Genomic DNA, 21,790 nt, shown 5'->3' with positions numbered 1-21,790 from the left:
GTTGAGGTCCTAATCCCCAGTATCCCAGTGCCCTTGTTGGGAGCTAAGGTTTTTGCAGATAGATTTAGTTAAGATGAGGTCATTCTTGAGTTGAGTATGTCACTAGTTCAAGATAGCTGGTGTCCTTATAAAAGGGGAAATTTGGGCACAGACATTGACATACACACACAGGGAGAATGTCATGTAAAGATGATGGCAGCAGTTGGGGTGGTGCTTCTACAAACTGAGGGATACCAAAGACTGCCAGCAGCCACTAGAAGTTCAGGGTGAAGCACGGGACAGTTTCTTTTTCATAGTGCTCAGAAAGAATGAACCTCCCTAGCACTTTGATCTCAGACTTCCATGCTTCATAACTTTAAGACAATAAATATCTGTTGTTTAATCTGTCCAAGTCATGATTCTTTGTTACAGCAGACCTAGCAAACTCATATTGATAGATCTGAGAGTGCTGTGCAGAAAGGGAAGAAAAACACTTAGATCACTTAGGAGCTACTCACAATACCCTAATGAAAGGCAGTGAATTCCCACAGTAGGCAAGACTAAAGGAAATGCTGAGAAAAAGCCAGAAAGCATTTTTACATTATATTATTGTATTTACATTATATTATTAAATGTAACATTTAAATTGTTACAGTAGGATGAATTAAACATGTGAAGTTAAGAGAAAGAGGAGTAAAAAATGATGACAGGACTTCAATCGTAGATGACTTGGAAGACGGCAGTGGCATTAATCAAGAGGTGAAAATAAATATGATGAGAAATTTTAGCAAGAGAATATTTCATTTTGGTGAAATATTATGCCTTTGATTTGTTCCTAAGAACACTTGCACTAGTATGCTTAATGGAGGGAAAAGATAGTTTAGGGGGCTTGACTTTGAACCCAAAATGATACACTTTTTATGTAGGAATCTCAGTAATAAATTCCAATGTAAATATATACAAAAATAGATTATGGTTGTAAGTATATCACTATGAAAACTACACATTTCTAAAGAAATCCTACCAGTGACAACACCCAGCTTTGCTCGAGAGTAATCTATTTTTCCTACAGTTACTAGCACTATCATTACCACAGTTTTTGCACTAGGTTGTCATTTTAATCATCCATTTTTATAATAAATCACAGATAAACTTATACATAATCATTGTGTTTATTTATAATAGCATCATAGGAAAGTGGAGTAAATGAGAGAAGTTGGATCTAGGAATCTCAGTCAATGAAGATCTCGTTGTCATAAAAGCTAATACAATGCCCTATAGGTAGGGGCCATTCATAAATTTCTAAACACAAGTGGTAGCTTCCTAAAGATACAAAGATGCAGATATTTACCAAAGCTAAGGTCAAATCGCAGAATTCTCCTTTACTGAACTCAGAGGGCAATTGTAGAAGACATCCATATGGGTCTGTACCTCAACACGCCAGTCATTCATTCTTGCCGTTCAATTGGTTATCAGTACATTTCCTTGAGTCCCACAAACTTTCTGACTCCCAGATTCCTTTTTAATGATTAAAACTTTTAAAAAAATTTTATTGGTGTATACTTGATTTGCAATGTTGTGTTACTTTCTGCTGTACAGCAAAATGAATCAGTTATACAAATAGTGTTAGTCACTCGGTCATGCCCGACTCTTTGTGACCCAATGGACTGCAGCCCACCAGGCTCCTCCATCCTCAGTCCGTGAGATTTTCCAGGCAAGAATACTGGAGTGGGTTGCCATTTCCTTCTCCAGGGGATCTTCCCAGCCAGGGATCAAACCCGGGTTTTCTGCACTGCAGGCAGATTCTTTACCGACTGAGCTACCAGGGCATATTCATTTGTTTTTAGATTCTTTTCCCATATAGGTCATTACAGAGTATAGAGTTTCCTGTGCTATATAGTTACCTATTTTATATATAGCAGTGTTAAGATGTCAGTCCTAATCTCCCGATTTATCCCTTCTCCCCATTCCCTGCTGGCAACCATAAGATTGTATTCTACACTTGTAATTCTATTTCTGTTCTCTAAATAAGTTCATTTGTACCATTTTTGTTTTTTAATCAGTTTTTGTCAGAGTATAGTTGTTTTATAGTGTTGCACTAGTTTCTACTGTATGGCAAAGTGAATCAGCTATATGTATACATATATCCCCTCTTTTGTATATTTCCTTCCCATTTAGGTCACCTTAGAGCATTGAGTAGAGTTCCTTGAGCTATACAGTAGGTTCTCATTAGTTATCTATTTTATACACAGTATCAATAGTGTACATATGTCTATCACAATCTCCCAATTCTTCCCACCCCCCTTTCCTCTTAGTATATATATATTTGTCCTCTATATCTGTGTCTCTACTTCTGCTTTGCAAATAAGGTCGTCTATATCATTTTTGTAGATTCCACATATATGCATTAATATACAATATTTGTTTTTCTCTTTCTAACTTACCTCATTCTATGTGACAGCCTCTGCAGTCCATGTACCATTTTTAAAGACAAATTATTCCAGAGGTTGGTTATATTTTCAAATTTCATGGTAGTTGTATAATAAATAAAGTGTTAGTTGCTCAGTCATGTCTGACTCTTTGAGACCCCATGGACTCTAGCCTGCCAGGCTTCTCTGTCCATGGAATTCTCCAGACAGGAATACTGGAGTGAGTATTCCCTTCACCAAGGGACCTTCCTGACCAGGGGATTGAACCTGGGTCGCCTGCATTGCAGGCAGATTCTTTACCGACTGAACCACCAGGGAAGCCCCGACATCATATTTTTTAAAAAGTTTAAAAAAATTTACTTTTTCAGGGAACTCTTGGGATATAGCCCCTTGGTAAGCACTTAGGAGCATGTATAGGGAAAAGGCAAAGCGCATGGAATCCCTAAGTGGAAGATACAGAGGAAAATGTAAAAGGTCTAGCTATATTACTCTACATAACTAAGCTATGAAATTCATGAGGCAGGGGTCATAACAAGCACCTAGCACAGAAGCTGGAACATTAGAGGTACCCTAATGTTTGTGGAAGGAAGGGAGGGAGGAAAGAAAGGAGGCAGGAATTTGGCTCTGAGAAAAATATGATATTGTCCCAGGGACAATGACCAAGGAGCTTCCTTATGTCTAAAATGTAATGCTAAGTTGTTTTCATCATGAAAGTATAAGCATCATCTATGTCCCCAGACTTTCAGTAAAGTCTGTTAGATACACAAATGCTTGTGTAAATAGATTTTGTGGCAATCAAGCGAAGGAAATAGTGCTGTAGTGTCTGAATCATTACAATCTGAAAAGAAACAGAGGCTAGACTAGGAAGAAGATCCATAAAATGAACTAGTTCTTCTAAAGTAAAAGTTCAAACAAGAGATTAGGAAAGAAAACAGGAAGTCACCATCCTCTAACCTCTTCTCTCTCAGATTCCTCAGCGATGATGGAAGTAGCCAGGATTCCCACCAAAAAGGAAAAGGAGATAAAGAAAGTCAATTTCGTGTCAATATCAAGAACAGGATGGCTCAGTAATACCTTGGATGCACATGTTTTATTCCTGAAATAGAGACATAAGATGCCATCATTATCTTTGTTTCATGGATAAGCGAATGTTTAGGAAGCTTAACAAGCCTCCAGCCAAGGGACAGAAACCAAGATCTGAACCAAAGCGCCCCAAACTGCTTCCCCACAGCTATAGACCATTACATATAAGATGCATTTCTGGGTCCCAGACCAAGGACAGAAAGAAACCATCACTCCTCTATCTTTTAAAACTGTCCTCAAAGACAAACTCTGAAACTTTACAATTTATTATGAAGTAAAGCAAAGAATGGAGAGAACTTTCAAAGTTGAAGTACAACTATAATAGCTCTGATAGTGAAATAGAGGATTCCCCAAACAGAAATAAAAGCAAGGAAATAGTTTGGTAAGATAGCTACAGCATCCTTGGGTGTTTGCACCATCACAATAAAGAGCCCAAGCAAAAGTGGACTCATCTCAGCCTATAAACTCTGTTATTACATATTACTACTACATGAATCTTATATATTAAAAATGATTGGCCATCTAAATAAAAAGATAGAAAAGACATTTCTGTTCTTCATTTTTATTGAAACCTAGAAAGCTAAAGAATAAAACATGAACAAAAGAATCACTAATAATGTGTAAACCTCTGAAAAACTTCCTATTTTCCAAATCATATGTGAAGTGACTGAAATAAACAAATGTTAGAGTTATACAAACAACAGCTTTGAAGGGGCCGCCTAGGGTTCCCCAGTGATTTATACCATAGCACAAACCAGAGAATTTCTGAAAACCAGGGTATTATTTTTAAAAAGAAGAAGCATGAAAGCTATGTCTTGCTTTAATGAGATATTACTGCGAGTCATACTTATTAACATTTGACTAGAGGAAACCTTTATTCTACGAGGAAAGTCAGTAATAGAAAGAAATAAACATTTTCTCTCCAGAAATTATCCATACATTTTGCCTCTCTGAAAAGCCATTAGTGAAATAGGAAACCCATTTTGTGCTGACAAAAGAGATGGATGGTCAGATACTCCGTGAGGCACTAAGTACCGCTGTTATAAGAAAAGGTACCCAATGCCCCTGGCACGTGCACCTCCTCTGTCTCTATTTTCTGTAAAAAGAAAAAAAAAATCTTCCTCTTCTGATTCTCCTTGATCAACTCTGAAAGGGAAATATAGAGGTGTGTTTCTGGACATAAGAGAGAGTGAAGACACAAGGAGACCACCTGCCAGTCAGTTCTCACTTTCCAAAAAAAAAGCAGAAGGGATTAGCATGTCAGTCACCAGTCCAGATGGCTTGTTTTATCTGTATGGGAGCTCCAGTGGAAAGCAAGCACAAAACAAGGCCCTACATATTAAAATGAGCTTCCCAGGTGGTTCAGTGGTAAAGAATCTAAGAATCTGCCTACCAATGCAGGAGACATAGGAGATACATGTTTGATCCCCGAGTCAGGAAGATCCCCTGGAGGAGAATATGGCAACCTTCTCCAATATTCATGTCTGGAGAATCTCATGGACAGAGGAGCCTGGTGAGCTACACAGTCCATGGGGTCACAAAGAGTCAGACACAACTGAGCACATGAGCACAAGATATTAGAATAAACCAACATGTGTTTGAAATTTGTTTTTAAGTCTCTTCTGTCCTGATTTACTAAAACATGGAACTTTACCCAGAGCATGTTTGGGGGTCTACCAATACATAGCGATAAGTGAGGGAAATAGAAAACTACAGTCACCTTTTTGATGTTTTGACTCTCAGGACCTAGACACTGACTTTTCATCCTTTCTCCTTCTCCCTACATCTCATCTGATCATGGAGGGATCCTTTGCAAAGTTTTCCACTGTTGTCCTGTATTGAAGGAAGACTTGGAAACTTTAATCGACTCCCTTCACTGTACAATTCCCCAAACTACCTGGTTTCCTAGGTAACTTCTCTTTGTCCTGCATGGAAATTATTCTGAAAGCCCATAAATAGCTAGGGGGAAGTATAGAGGATTAATCACTCAACTTGACTACATGTGTCAAGACTCTCTAACCAAGTATGGTTTTTCCAGTAGTCAAGTATGGATGTGAGAATTGGACCATAAAGAAGGCTGAGTGTGGAAGAATTGACGATTTTGAACTGTGGTGTTGGAGAAGACTCTTGAGAGTCCCTTGAACTGCAAGGAGATCAAACCACTCCATCCTAAAGGAAATCAATCCTGAATATTCATTGAAAGGACTGATGCTGAAGCTGAAGCTCCTATACTTTGGCCACCTGAAATGATGAGCTGACTCACTGGAAAAGACCCTGATGCTGGGAAAGATTGAAGGCAGGAAGAGAAGGGGACGACAGAGGATGAGATGGTTGGATGACATCATCAACTTGATGGACATGAGTTTGAGCAAGCTCTGGGAGATGGTGAAATACAGCGAGGCCTGGCATGTTGCAGTCCATGGGTTACACAGTGTCAAACACGACTGAGTGACTAAACAACAACAACCAGGTAAAACATAAGATAATCCCTTGCTGTCCATTCTCTCTGTCTGCATCTCTATTCCTGACCTGCAAACAGGTGCCATCTTTCTAGAGTTCATACATATACATTAATATACAGTATTTGTTTTTCTGTTTCTGACTTACTTCATCATGTATAACAGACCCTAGGTCCATCTGTGGAGGGTGAGATGAATTGGGAGAGTAGCTTTGGCATATACACACTACCAGATGTAAAGTAGATAGCTAGTGGAAAGCTTCTATATAACACAGGGAGCTCACCTCGGTGGTCTGTGATCACCTAGAGGTGTGGGATGGCAGAGGTGTGAGGAGGCTGAGGAGGGAGGAGGTACATGTGTACTCATAGCTCATGTACGTCATTGTACAGAAGAAACTAACAACACTGTAAAGCAATTATACTCAACTTTTTAAGTTAAAAACAAAAGATAATCCCTTGCTTGTCATGAAACACATGACTGAACCCATGCTCCAGGCTCAGAAAAGAAACCTGGACCCTGATCAGCAAAGGATGATTCATAGATAGTAAAAATTCTTGCAAATAAAGAACTCAACTGAGACATACATTTGCAATGCCAAGTAATGAGGTTTTATTGAGAAACACAGAGCGAGACAAGTTCCCTTTTCCAAGGCACAAAAGCAGAAGCCAAAAGACAAAGCAGCAAGGTCAAAACATGCCAAAACCCTTAGAGACTGGGGCGTGAGTGGTACATTTCTGGAAACATCCACAGGTATACATGCCACCAGTCATCAAACCCTTAAAATAAGATTGGTGCTTGTCAAATCTTAGATTGCCCCCAAAGGCGGCTTATTCAGGGCTGGCAGCCAGCAATCAGGCAGTTAGAACAGGGGTCAGCAATGAAGTTACTCAGGCAGCATGTCGGAAGATCCTGGAAACACAGCTGGCAGGTCATGGAATCTTGATTCACTCATGGGCTTCTGAACACTTAGCAAATTCTTCTGCAGCTGGACACGCAGGACTGCTGGTACGTCCTGGAGACCCCGCAGGCAGGTTGGCAGATGGTGGAGACTCCTCCCACCGGTTGGCAGACAGTGGAGATGCTTCTCACTGGCTTGCATACAGTAGAGATGCCACTCAGAGGCTGACAGCCACTGGAGACAAAGGTGACTGGCCGGCTGCAGGTAGTCGAATAGGGACTGGAGACACAGGTGGTTTGCCGAGAGGTCACCTGGACAGGGTTGGAGACACAAGGAGCTGGCTGGTAGCAAGTTGACTGGCAAAGAGTGGGCTCACAGCACGTCTCCTGACAGTGGTCCAGGAGCCAGGAGCCCGTTTGGAAGGAGCTGGGCAAATAGATGCCGCTCAGGCAGTCGGCATCCGGGGTAGAAACTGTGGCCACTGGGACAGTGTATTCTCCTCCAATTCTCCTAGAAGAGCAGGTCCTTGTGGAGCAGTTGTAGGACATGGTGCTGGTTGAGAGATGCGGGTAAATCACTGAGGCTGGTTCTTGAACTGTGAATGCCACTTCAGGCTTCTGAGCTTTTATATATTCTTTCTGGTGGGTGGGGCTCCCACCCTGACCTTCCTGGCTTCTTTGGCTCACACCAGCTTGCCTTAGAACCTTCTGTGAATTTCCAGGTTAATTGTCTCTTGAGAAGCCTTCATCCTCATAAAGAAAGTTTAGTAGTTTGGTAACTAAGTCAAAAGGCTTCTGGACTGTATTTAGTTCCAGGATTAAGGAGGTGAGTTGACAGCTTCAAAGCTATTGGTCATCCCAGCCCACAATTCATCCCTCATTCATCTTGCGTGGATACAATGAGTGTCCCTCTGATGGTAACACCAAACATACCACCATCCCACACTCTCTCCCTTCTAACCAGGACTCAGTACACACCCACACCCTGTTTGGATTGTTGTTGGTACTTAATATGCTTAATTTAATTAGTCACCCTTCCATAGCTAACGGGGCTTCTACAAGGAATTTTGTTGAATATGCTTCAAGATGATAATGACAACACTTAGGAAAAAGGACACAAAGATATATCCAGAGTATAAACTGGCTTGGAAAATCAATTAGGTGATCAGAGCAAGATGCCCCCAGGAAGCTCAGAGGGCAATGGGACTAACCCTTTATGTCCAAGCAGCTAAGCAACTTGGAACAGAAGCTAATTAAGTGGGACTGCATTTGTAGCCAAGTTTCTTTCTCAATAAATTGAATGAGCTTTATTCCCAAAATGTTTAATCTTATAACAATGGATAAGAGCAACTCATATGACTCATCAATATGTCAGTGGAACAGGTTTAGTTAATTTATTAAATTATTATAATGTTCATTTGAAAGGCCATGGTATCTTTCTTTCAAGGTGCTCAATATATTCAAAAGACATTTATTTTCACACAAAAACTTATAGATAGGATGCACTTTTATCACAGACAAATCAAAGGCTCTTCAGGGTCACTGTCTCTGTGAAGGATAAATGGAGGAGTGGAGCAAACGGCCCTTAATCAGTATTTGGTGATGAATGGATGTGTGAACAGTGGGCTGTAATATTTAATTATTCTTTTCATTCTTGGGGAAACCATAGAAAGATATCATCTCCATGATTTCACTTTGCTACAATGGATTCAGTTCTCAACGCCAAAATGACTGAGCCTTGTGATCCATCTGTAGAAAACGATTTCAACTCTGGAAAAATAAGTCACTTCAGCACAGCTTAAATGGTTGGTGATATTTCTACATCAAAACAGCTGTAAGAGCTGACTCATTTTGTAAACTGGCTTACATGGGGTAGGAAAGAATGACAAAGATGAATTTACATATATTTGAGGGCTACAGTAGGCTACATTTTAAACATGCACAAAGCAAACAGCTTTATGTTAGATGTCACCAGAAGTCCTTTTGCTGAATGCTTTATTCATCTCTATTCATCCCCCTGAAGCCATGTTGGGAGCTCCCCACGGCTCTAATTTGGAGGCTAATAATACACCCCAACTAAACAATGCTGTGCTGTGGGATGTATTATAATTCCCAGGGATCACACTGTGTCTCCCTCAGTGGCTCACAACATGTACTCGGGTATGGGGAGAAATTAAAGAGGTAACTACTTTCCACAAGGTTAGGACTTTGCTCTTCCCACCATGGGGAATGTCCCAGTTGGTGTTTGAAGGTCAAGTTCTTGGCCACAGGAGCTGGCTTGCTTCTTTGAAAATGGATGTGTAGTTTACAGGCTTCTACCAGCCATGGATACACAGACAGCTATGGAGAAGTACTTCATTGTGTAAATTAATCAAGTGACCACGTGAAAATGTGAAGTTAGTGGTAAAGTGACACAAGAGAAGTTTCCAGTACCTGTTGCCACATTTCTGGAAGAGAACTTGTATAAATTGCTGCTCTGTCTTGATTCCTCTTTTCCATTAAAAGTTAAAAATTGTAATTTAAGAAATATTCTAGAAAATATCTTCCTTCAGCTTCAGAAGGAAAGGAAATGAACACTTCTGAGGCTCTTCCAGGAATTAAGTTAGAGATTTCACACACACCATCAAAGAACAGAGTGCATCCAGCAACCCTAAGGGCTAGGTATGATGTCACATAAAGAAGCTGAAGTTCAGGGAGGTTTAATGACTAACCTAAGTCACACAGTTTATACTTGGCTAAGCTGAGAGGTGAATAAAACAGAGCCATGTGTTGTGAACCTATGCTGGGAATATTCAAACATGGTGAGATGCCTTCATTAAAGTTCAAGCAAAAATTTATTTGAAAAATCAAGTAATCAATGTTCTATTGATGACACCACAAAGACTATAGTCTTTATGTCTATTCCAGTTCCATTAATTAACAACAACAAAAATAAATAAAATTTTAAATAGTGAGTTACAAGCACTGGTGTCTTTAAACTTCATGAGGGTTTTTTCATTGTATATAATTCTGACAATTTTACTTCATTAGAATTGTCAGGGGAGTGTGTAATTTCCTTGGTTCTGTCTCACCACAACAAAAACTTGAAGCAACAGACGTTAAAGCCCTTGGCGTGTCACAGCTCTCAGATAGATCAGTGTTACAGCTCAGTATTATTTAGAAAATAAAGGAAAATACACCCTCGAGGCGTGAGGGCATACCAAACCAAAAGATGCAAAGATTAGTTCTTTGTCAGTTGCTTCATTTGCTATTATTTTCTCCCATTCTGAAGGCTGTCTTTTCACCTTGCTTAGAGTTTCCTTTGTTGTGCAGAAGCTTTTAATTTTAATTAGGTCCCATTTGTTTAGTTTTGCTTTTATTTCCAATATTGTGGGAGGTGGGTCATAGAGGATCCTGCTGTGATGTATGTCGGAGAGTGTTTTGCCTATGTTCTCCTCTAGGAGTTTTATAGTTTCTGGTCTTACATTTAGATCTTTAATCCATTCTGAGTTTATTTTGGTGTATGGTGTTAGAAAATGTTCTAGTTTCATTCTTTTATGAGTGGTTGACCAGTTTTCCCAGCACCACTTGTTAAAGAGATTGTCTTTTCTCCATTGTATATTCTTGCCTCCTTTGTCAAAGATAAAGTGTCCATAGGTGCGTGGATTTATCTCTGGGCTTTCTATTTTGTTCCATTGATCCATATTTCAAAAATATACAAGCAACTCCTGCAGCTCAATTCCAGAAAAATAAATGACCCAATCAAAAAATGGGCCAAAGAACTAAAAAAACATTTCTCCAAAGAAGACATACAGATGGCTAACAAACACATGAAAAGATGCTCAACATCACTCATTATCAGAGAAATGCAAATCAAAATCACAATGAGGTACCATTTCACGCCAGTCAGAATGGCTGTGATCCAAAAGTCTACAAGCAATAAATGCTGGAGAGGGTGTGGAGAAAAGGGAACCCTCTTACACTGTTGGTGGGAATGCAAACTAGTACAGCCACTATGGAGAACAGTGTGGAGATTCCTTAAAAAACTGGAAATAGAACTGCCTTATGACCCAGCAGTCCCACCGCTGGGCCTACACACCGAGGAAACCAGAATCGAAAGAGACACATGTACCCCAATGTTCATTGGAGCACTGATTATAATAGCCAGAACATGGAAGCAACCTAGATATCCATCAGCAGATGAATGGATAAGAAAGCAGTGGTACATATACACAATGGAGTATTACTCAGCCATTAAAAAGAATACATTTGAATCAGTTCTAATGAGGTGGATGAAACTGGAGCCTATTATACAGAGTGAAGTAAGCCAGAAAGAAAAACACCAATACAGTATACTAACACATATATATGGAATTTAGAAAGATGGTAAAGATAACCCTGTATGTGAGACAGCAAAAGAGACACAGATGTATAGAACAGTCTTTTGGACTCTGTGGGAGAGGGAGAGGGTGGGATGATTAGGGAGAATGGCATTGAAACATATATATCATATAGGAAATGAACCGCCAGTCCAGTTTCAATGCAGGATACAGGATGCTTGGTGCTGGTGCACTGGGATGACCCAGAGGGATGGTTCGGGGAAGGAGGTGGGAGGGGGATTTAGGATAGGGAAAACGTGTACACCCATGGCGGATTCATGTTGATATACGGCAAAACCAATACAATATTGTAAAGTAATTACCTCCAATTAAAATAAATAAATTTAAATTAAAAAAAAAAAAGACAAAAAAAAAAAAGACTCAAAGAGAAGAAAGACAGAGACAGAGAGCCCAGGACCTTCGGCTCCTCTTTTTATATCTTTTCTCCTCCCCCTGGGCCTGTCCTATGTAAATTGGGCCAGCCAGGAGTGCTGTTTGTTCTACCTGAGATCCTCACTCCAGTCCTTGGACCTTCCTTTGTTCTATTTTCTCGGGCTTTTCCCTTCCTTGTCTTTTAGCCACTGCCATTCTGGACTCCTTTTTCCTATTCCAACTACCTAACAGAATAAAGTGCAAGATCACTACAAACGAAGCAGGAAGAGACAGAAAGCCTTTAATAACTTGCAGCTACAATTTGAAATTGAAATTATTTTTAATGGTGATGTGTACAACTAATTATTAGAGAAGAACAGAGAAGTGAATTGATTTTTCAAATGTAGGTGTCATAACTCTTCTGAGAAAACAGGATTCACAAACTCTGAAATTGTTGCAGGAAGAGGTACCCCTTCCAGGGCCCAAAACTGGGCTCTTGTCTAACACTAGGAAATGAAATGTCCAAGGAGACGTATCTGCTGACAAAGCAAGAGATTTTCTTGGGCTAAGGGCAACCAGGTGGAGAGCAGTAGGGTAAGGGAACCCAAGAGAACTGCTCTGCCGAGTGGTTCCCAGTCTCAGGTTTTATGGTCATGGGACTAGTTTCCAGGTTGTCTTTGGCCAATCATTCTAATTCAGAGTCTTTCCTGGTGGTGCACGCATCACTCAGCCAAGATGGATGCTAGCGAGAGGGATTCTTGGAAGTGGATGGACACTTGGTGTCTCCTTTTGACCTTTCCCGAACTCTTCCGGTTGGTGGTGGCTTATTAGTTCCATATTCCTTACCAGGATCTCCTGTCATAAAACAACTCGTGCAAATGGTTACTAAAAGGCCTGGCCAGGGTGGGCAGTTTCAGTCAGTGTGCTTCCCCTAACAAAATCACTCTAAGATGATGTTTTAGAGTTTTCTTCCTGTCAAAAAGTAAGCAAAACCAAGAGACTCTTTAAATAATTAAATCTAAAGGCATTCATCAATGGACTGCTTTCTACTCAATATTTAGCACCGGCAAAATGGCAAGTTCTCTGAAAAACAGCAAAGGCTAGTGTCACAATATCCTACGGAAAAATTCCAAAGACAGAGGAGCCCGGGGGGCTAAAATCCGTGGATCGCAAAGAGTTGGACATGACAGCGACTGAGCGCGCGCGCACACACACACACACACACACACGGAGTTAGAATTGCTGCTTAATACTCTTGTACATTCAATACGTAAATGCCAGCATCTAGATTCTTCATTTGAATTGAATGTAAGATGCAAAAGTAAAGAAACATGCACATCAAGGAAAGATGTTTTTGCAAATTCACATCTCACCTACGTTCTAAGTTGTTTGCCATTATCTGAAATTGTTTAGGGTGTACCAAGTTACATTCAGCATACCCATTATCAAGCTAATGAGATTCTGTTATAGAGTGTATTTTCCCCCCTTTTCCTTTTCTTCCCTTTCCCCTCCTTAAATGTGAAGGAAAATGTTCAGAGCTTCTAAACAAAAATGAGAAATTTTTGGCTTAGACCAGTGTTTAGTGCCAAATTTACAATGGAATTCAAATCCACATAGTAAGGATTTTATTCATAGCAGCTATCCTAATAGAGGAATCTTTCACTTTGCTTCTATTCAACTAGCTTAATATCTGTTTCAAACAGCTATGTTCCTTGATTAAAACAATGCTAAAATTTACAAAAAGAAAAAAGAAATAGGCACTGACAGCAATCTAAGTCTACAGTGTTGCTAAGTGAAATCAGTAAATCAGTAAATTTCATTGGAATGTAAGAAAAAAATTTGCGTCCAGCAGCTATCACGACGTAGTTATATGCAATATCAAACTTCAACTCAGCGAAAAGGTTTGTGAAGATTATTCCTGTGTCTGCAGGGTGTGAAGTGAGAGGAGTATATGATGAGAGCAGATGAGAGGAGATTAAAGTACTGCTACCCATTATCTACATCCTTGATGGGTAATTTGCTCTCGTTTGTATAGAACAATCTAAGCCTTATACAATAATTATCACAGACTGGAAATGAGCAATTCTTTCACTCAAAACTGAATCACAGCAATCACTGACAAGGCCAACTGTTTGAGAGTAAAAAGAATTAAGCATGTGTAGGAGGCTGAAGGTTTGAAATGCAAGAAAGATATTTTTTATTACAAAATTGGTGATAATGTTTATCAATGCAGGTTCAAAAAAAAATCACCTACTCTCATCAAATGGAACAATAGTAAACTTGCTGAAAAATTAATAAACATAAAATTAGAATTTGTCATCCTGCACTTTTCCAGGATGCTCGCACTCTCAAATGAAAGCTATTCATTATCTTTTAAAAAGCATAAAAAGGGAATTGAAAATTTTTAAAGACAGAACATAATGGCTGCTTTAAAAATGAAATACGTCTTGGCTGAATTGTTCTGCCATTTTTTCCCAACTTCACACAGACCTCCAGGTTGAATCTCCAGAATTCTTATTAATAAAGACATTATAAACCCCCCAAAGGCTAAGTGATTTGCACCGAAACTGAACTGAAATTCATTCTCCCAAACTCTTTTCAAAAAGCGTCAATCATACAAAGGTTTGAATCTTTGGGGCTGGAGGGAAATGTAAGGCAGAAAGCAGAAAAGTGAAAGAAGCAGGCAAAGACCAGCAAAATAGTTGCTGCTTTTAGAACTTGAAAATAGCAATCACCAGCAACAAGATTTGTCGAAAAATAAATCCTCAGAGGATAATGTAAGGTTGAAAAATCCAAAGTTGAACTGCCATTCTCTTTATTCATGCCTGTTTTCAAAATCATGTATTTTTTCATGAGTGCCTTTATTGGGGATCAGAATCAGGATGCTCTCAATAAAAGTAAGTAGATTGCCAAGTTTGGAGACCAAACAAACTCTCTTGCAGGATATCACATGTATAGCTGGTATGTGCTCCAGTTCCAGTCTTTCAAGTAACAAGAGGTGAACCCGCCTTTGGCCAGACGTGAGTAATGTTTATGTATAGGGCCAGAGAGAAGGCCCAAAGTCACACAATTGTATTATCCTTCCCTGATACAGAATTATTCAGGGTCTACTTGGTACCCAGGAGGATAAAGATGTTATTAATAGGAGCTATGTGAGAGAAAGAAGTATAAGGTAAGTCTTGTCTTTAGCATCACCTAGCTGACCTGTGCTGATGCCCTTTCAATGCAACTCTTCTTGGTCTGATCTGTCTATCCAGGGGAATTAGGAATGTAGCCTTAGACCAATACTAGCTCATGTTAGTAATTAGACTATCAGAACTGGATCTTGAAGACCTCTAGTCTAACTCTGTCATCTGATGGATGAGTAATTAAGTGTCAGAGAAGGAGAATCATGGTCAAATATATCAGACAGATTTGTGAACTAGTTCCAACCTGTGTCATCCCATCTCTTACTGCATCCTCTTTGCACACGCTTGAGCCAGCTTCACGGTGGTGCACCCAGACACTGCTGTCTTCGTTTTAGAGCCACTCCCCTACTTCTTGTTTCCCATCCTAAGTCTTCTCTGATGCCACAGCAAGAGAAGTCTATGCTAACTGACTCTGCACGCCCACCACCCACAAATGGGGTCTCCCTTGAGCAATAGGAAATGCAGATGAATGAGCAAGTGTTTCCACCTTTCATCCTCCAGGTAGACAGCTCTGAAACTATTTCAGAAAAACCCTCAAAATCATGCACGAGTTGCTTGTGATGGTGGCTGATCAATAACAGTTCCTGTGATAGTTCCTGCTCCTCTCACTCCCCGTTTGCTGCCTTCCCTGAAATAAAACTCCCAAACTAACTGTCTCAAACTCTGCTTCCAGAGATCTCAGATTATGACACCAGATTCCAAACACTTTCTATTTATATAAGAAAAGTAACTGGTTTGAGGATTCTCTGATGGTCCAGTTGTTAGGACTCCATGCTTTCACTGCCAACCTGTGAACTGAGATCCTACAAGCCAACCGGTGCAACTAAAAAATAAAAATAACTGGTCCTTCTAATCACTGGCTCGGAGCCCCACAAGGTACATCCATGTCTCTGTTCATACAAGCCTAAGAAATATCTTATACACAAACTGAGCATCAAACAATTAACACTTACATTTCTAGAGTTCTTTTTGGAAAGACCAAATGAAACACTGCCAAAGTCCTTAATCACAGCTAGAATATGAGTAGATTTTTAATTTCTCCCAAGTAATGTCAATCACTGCAGCCTGGTAGGCTGCTGTCCATGCAGTCACAAAGAGTCAGACACAACTTAGGAACTGAACAGCGACAAAGTCAATTATATTGTGTCATTTTCTTAACATAGGCTAGTCCCTAGGAGTTGACACCCCAAACACTAAAACTGAAAGATCTAATTGTCTCTTTGACGGCACAGTTCTTTTCCAAGATGAAGGAAATTTTTCCCAAAATGAGATATATGCTAATTATGCAATGGGAGATAATTTTAGATAGGAATTGGACACTTTTTAACCTCAAAACATATGCATTTGCTTTTAAGCATATTAATACAGTGTGGCTAAGCTATAAAAGCCATTAATTCATGGATACCATTACATAGAATGAGGTTTAACCAACTTTTTTTAATTTAAAAGGTAAATTAATAGAAATTTAAAAGTTAGTTGAATAATAATGAATATAATAGGAAAACATAGCTAAAATTTTCAGGATAGAAATCATGGTACTATTTTAACAGATACTTAAATGATTTCATGGTTTAATAAGATAGTTTAATAGATATCTAAATAATAAGCATTATAAGTGCTTTAAAAATGTATTTAAAAGTGTAACTCATTTTCATTCTGAGAATGTTACCACTTAACTACACCTCACTTAAACATACATACAAAATCCAGAAGCCCTACTCTTTTCTGCTTGTCAATTACTTTGGAACAAATTACCCCAAAATTTAATGAACAAAAGTGAAAATGAAAGTGTCAGTAGCTCATTCCTGTCCCACTCTTTGTAAACCCATGGCCCATAACCCACAAAGCTCCATGTCTTTGGGATTCTCCAAGCAAGAACAAAGGAATGGGTAGTCATTCCCTTCTCCAGGGGATCTTTCGAAGTTCAGTTCAGTTCAGTTGCTCTGCTGCTGCTGCTGCTGCTAAGTTGCTTCAGTTGTGTCCAACTGTTTGTGATCCCATGGACTGCAGGAAGCCAGCTCCCAGAGTTTACCAACTCCCAGAGTTTACTAAAACTCATGTTCATTGACTCAGTGATGCCATCCAACCATCTCATCATCTGTCATCCCCTTCTCCTTTCACCTTCAATCTTTCCCAGCATCAGGGTCTTTACAATGAGTCAGCTCTTCACATCAGATGGCCAAAGTATTGGAGATTCAGCTTCAACATCAGTCTTTCTAATGCATATTCAGGACTGATTTCCTTTAGGATGGACTGGTTGGATCTCCTTTCAGTCCAAGGGACTCTACAGAATCTTCTCCAAACCACAGTTCAAAAGCATCAATTCTTCAGCACTCAGCTGTCTTTATAGTACAACACTCACATCCATACAACTACTGGAAAAATCATAGCTTTGACTAGACAGACCTTTGATGGTAGAGCTGGTTTTAGAAAAGGCAGAGGAACCAGAGATCAAATTGCCAACATCAGCAGGGAGTTGATGCAAGGGAGTTCCACAAAAACATCTATTTCTGCCTTACTGACTATGTCAAAGACTTTGACTGTGTGGATCACAATAAACTGTGGAAAATTCTTTAAGAGATGGGAATACCAGACCACCTGACCTGCCTCCTGAGAAATCTGCATGCAGGTCAAGAAGCAACAGTTAGAACTGGACATGGAACAACAGACTGGTTCCAAATAGGAAAAGGAGTACGTTAAGGCTGTATATTGTCACTCTGCTTATTTAACTTACATGCAGATTATATCATGAGAAACACTGGGCTAGAAGAAGCACAAGTTGAAATCAAGATTGCTGGGAGAAATATCAATAACCTCAGATATGCAGATGACACCACCCTTATGTCAGAAAGTGAAGAAGAACTAAAGAGCCTCTTGATGAAAGTGGAAGAGGGGAGTGAAAAAGTTGGCTTAAAGCTCAACATTCAGAAAACAAAGATCATGGCATCCACTCCCATCACTTCATGAAAAATACATGGAGGAACAGTGGAAACAGTGGCAGACTTTATTTTGGGGGCTTCAAAATCACTGTAGATGGTGACTGCAGGCATAAAATTAAAAGACGCCTACTCCTTGAAAGAAAAGTTATGACCAACCAAGACAGTATATTAAAAAGCAGAAACATTAGTTTACCAGCAAAGGTCTGTCTAGTCAAAGCTATGGTTTTTCCAGTAGTCATGTATGGATGTGAGAGTTGGACTATAAAGAAAGCTGAGCACTGAAGAATTGATGCTATTGAACTGTGGTGTTGGAGAAGACTCTTGAGAGTCCCTTGGACTGCAAGGAGATCCAACCGGTCCATCCTAAAGGAAATCAGTCCTGAATGTTCATTGGAAGGACTGATGTTGAAGCTGAAACTCCAATACTTTGGCCACCTGATGTGAAGAGCAGACTCATTTGTAAAGGCCCTCATGCTTGGAAAGATTGAAAGTGAGAGGAGCAGGGGACAACAGAGGATGAGATGGTTGGATGGCATCGTGGACTCAGTGGATATGATTTTGAGTAAACTCCAGGATTTGGTGATGGACAGGGAGGCCTGGTGTGCACTCTGTCGGACACAACAGAGTGACTGAACTGAACTGAACTGAATGCCTCTGCTTTTAAATATGCTGTCTAGGTTGGTCATACCTCTTCTTCCAAGGAGCAAGCGTCTTTTAATGTCATGGCTGCAGTCACCATCTACAGTGATTTTGGAGCCCCCCAAAATTAAGTCTGTTACTGTTTCCAGTATTTCCCCATCTATTTGCCATGATGATCTTAGTTTTCTGAATGCTGAGTTTTAAGCCAACTTTTTCACTTTCCTCTTTCACTTTCATCAAGAGGCTCTTCAATTCTTCCTCACTTTCTGCCATAAGGGTGGTGTCTTCTGCATATCTGAGGTTATTGATATTTCTCCTGGCAATCTTGATTCCAGTTTGTTCTTCTTCCAGTCCAACATTTCGCATGATGTATTCTTCATATAAGTTAAATAAGCAGGGTGACAATATATAGCCTTGACGTACTCCTTTTCCTATTTGGAATCAGTCTGTGGTTCCATGTCCAGTTTTAACTGTTTCTTCTTGACCTGCATACAGATTTCTCAGGAGGCAGGTCAGGTGGTCTGGTATTCCCATCTCTTAACGAATTTTCCACAGTTTGTTGCGATCCACACAGTCAAGGCTTTGGTATGGTCAATAAAGCAGAAATAGATGTTTTGCTGGAACTCTCTTTTTTTTCGTTGATCTAACGGATGTTGGCAATTTGATCTCTGGTTCCTCTGCCTTTTCTAAATCCAGCTTGAACACCTGGAAGTTCACGGTTCACATACTGTTGAAGCCTGGCTTGGAGAATTTTGAGCATTACTTTGCTAGCGTGTGAAATGAGTGCAATTGTGCGGTAGTTTGAGCATTCTTCCTGGAGGAGGAAATGGCAACCCACTCCAGTATTTTTGCCTAGAGAATCCCATGGACAGAGGAGCCTGGCGGGCTACAGCCCATGGGGTCGCAAAAAGTTGGACATGACTGAAAGACTAATACATATTGACCATTTTTGGCATTCCTTTCTTTGGGATTGGAATGAAAACTGACCTTTTCCAGTCTGTGGCCACTGTGGAGTTTTCCAAATTTTCTGACATATTGAGTGCAGCACTTTCATTGCATCATCTTTTAGGATTTGAAATAACTCAACTGGAATTCCATCACCTCCACTAGTTTTGTTAGTAGTAGTGATGCTTGTTAAGGCTCACTTGACTTAGCATTCCAGGATTTCTGACTCTAGGTGAGTGATCACATCATTGTGAGTATCTGGGTCATGAAGATCTTTTTTGTATAGTTCTTCTGTGTATTCTTGCTGCCTCTTCTTAGTATCTTCTGCTTCTGTTAGGTCCATACCATTTCTGTGTGTTGTTTTTTATTGTGCCCATCTTTGTGTGAAATGTTCCCTTGGTATCTCTAATTTTCTTGAAGACATCTCTAGCCTTTCCCATTCTCTTGTTTTCCTCTATTTCTTTGTATTGATCACTGAGGAAAGCTTTCTTATCTCACCTTGCTATTCTTTGGAACTCTGCATTCAAATGGGTATATCTTTCCTTTTCTCCTTTGCCTTTCACTTTTCTTCTTTTCATAGCTATTTGTAAGATCTCCTCAGACAACCATTTTCGTTTTTGCATTTCTTTTTCTTGGGGATAATTTTGATCCTTGCCTCCTGTACAATGTCACAAACCTTCATCCATAGTTCTTCAGGTACTCTATTAGATATAATCTCTTAAATCTATTTTTAACTTCCACTGTATAATCATAAGGGATTTGATTTAGGTCATACCTGAATGCTCTAGTGGTTCTCCCTACTTTCTTCAATTTAAGCCTGAATTTGGCAATAAGGAGTTCATGATCTGAGCCACAGTCAGCTACTGGTCTTGCTTTTGCTGACTGTATAGATCTTCTCCATCTTTGGCTGCAAAGAATATAATCAATCTGATTTCAGTATTGACCAACTGGTGATGTCTATGTATAGAGTCTTCTCTTGTGCTGTTGGAAAAGGGTGTTTGCTATGACCAGTGCGTTCTCTTGGCAAAACTCTATTAGCCTTTTCCCTGCTTCATTCTGTACTCCATGGCAAAATTTGCCTGTTACTCCAGGTATCTCTTGACTTCCTACTTGTGCATTCCAGTTCCATATAATGAAAAAGACATCTTTTTTTGGTGTTAGTTCTAGAAGGCCTTGTAGGTCTTCATAGAACCATTCAACTTCAGCTTCTTAAGCTTTACTGGTTGGGGCATAGGCTTGGATTACTGTAATATTGAATGGTTTGCCTTGTAAATGAACAGAGATCTTCCTATTGTTTTTAAGATTGCACTCAAGTACTGCATATCAGATTCTTGTTTACTATGATAGCTACTCCATTTCTTTAAGGGATTCTTGCCCATAGTACCAGATATAATGGTCATCTGAGTTAAATTCACCCATTCCAGTCCATTTTAGTTCACTGGTTCCTAAAATGTCAATGCTCACTCTTGCCATCTCCTGTTTGACCACTTCCAATTTGCCTTAATTCATGGACCTAATATTCCAGGTTCCTAGGCAATATTGCTCTTTACAGCATCGGCCTTTACTTTCATCACTAGTCCCATCCACAACTGGGCCTTGTTTTTGCTTTGGCTCCATCTCTTCATTCTTTCTGGAGTTATTTCTCCACTGATCTCCAGGAGCATTTTGGGCACCTATCGACCTGGGAAGTTCATCTCTCAGTGTCCTATCTTTTTTTCTTTTCATACTGTTTTGGGATTCTCAAGACAAGAATACCGAAGTGGTTTGCCATTCCCTTCTCCAGTGGTCCACGTTTTGTCAGAGCTCTCCACCATGACCCATCCATCTTGGGTGGCCCTACGCAGCATGGCTCATAGTTTCATTGAGTTAGACAAAGCTGTGGTCCATGTGATCAGATTGATTTGTTTTCTGTGATGGTGGTTTTCAGTCTGTCTGCCCTCTGATGGAGAAGGATAAGAGGCTTATAGAAACTTCCTGATAAGAGAGACTGACTGAGGGGGCAAGTGGGTCTTGTTCTGATGGACAGGGCCATGCTCGGTAAATCTTTAATCCAATTTTCTTCCATCTTTTTTCTTCCATCATTTTCTTCCCCCGCTGAGGATCAAGCCCATGTCTCTTGCATCTCAGGCAGATTCTTTATCATCTGAGCCACATGGAAAGTCCTAATGGACAAAGCAACCATTATGTCCAAGGATTCTGCAGCTCAGGAATTTGGGTAAAGCTGATTTGTCTCTGCTGCAGGCTGCATAAGGAATGGGAGGCACTGGAGGTGGGGGATTGTGAGCTGATGTTATCTGAACTATCACTTGTTCAGGTGTCTGTTGATCAATACTTGCTGTCAGCTGAGAAACCTATGCATGCCCTCATGTGGCCAGGACTTCAACAAAGAGGCTGGTTCTAAGAGTGAGAATCCTGAAAGAGAAAGCTACGCAGAAGCTTTATTGTTTTGTTTTTGTTTTTGTTTTTGTTTTCTGACAGGCTCAAAAGTCACACAACATCTGT

At 40.0% G+C, this 21,790-nt stretch overlaps 1 protein-coding gene across 1 annotated transcript; it reads right to left on the bottom strand.

The window, feature by feature from the left end:
- Positions 1 to 6,535: 6,535 nt before the first annotated feature.
- On the bottom strand, positions 6,536 to 7,418 carry KRTAP11-1 (keratin associated protein 11-1). Its single transcript, NM_001080740.1, has one exon. The coding sequence runs from the start codon at positions 7,394 to 7,396 to the stop codon at positions 6,917 to 6,919; it is 480 nt and encodes a 159-aa protein (NP_001074209.1). The 5' UTR covers positions 7,397 to 7,418; the 3' UTR covers positions 6,536 to 6,916.
- Positions 7,419 to 21,790: the final 14,372 nt, after the last annotated feature.

This window comes from Bos taurus, chromosome 1 (genome assembly GCF_002263795.3).
Source record: "Bos taurus isolate L1 Dominette 01449 registration number 42190680 breed Hereford chromosome 1, ARS-UCD2.0, whole genome shotgun sequence".
Lineage (NCBI taxonomy): Eukaryota > Metazoa > Chordata > Mammalia > Artiodactyla > Bovidae > Bos > Bos taurus.
The sequence above is the reverse complement of the archived record's forward strand: the minus strand, read 5'-3'. Positions and strand labels throughout refer to the sequence as shown.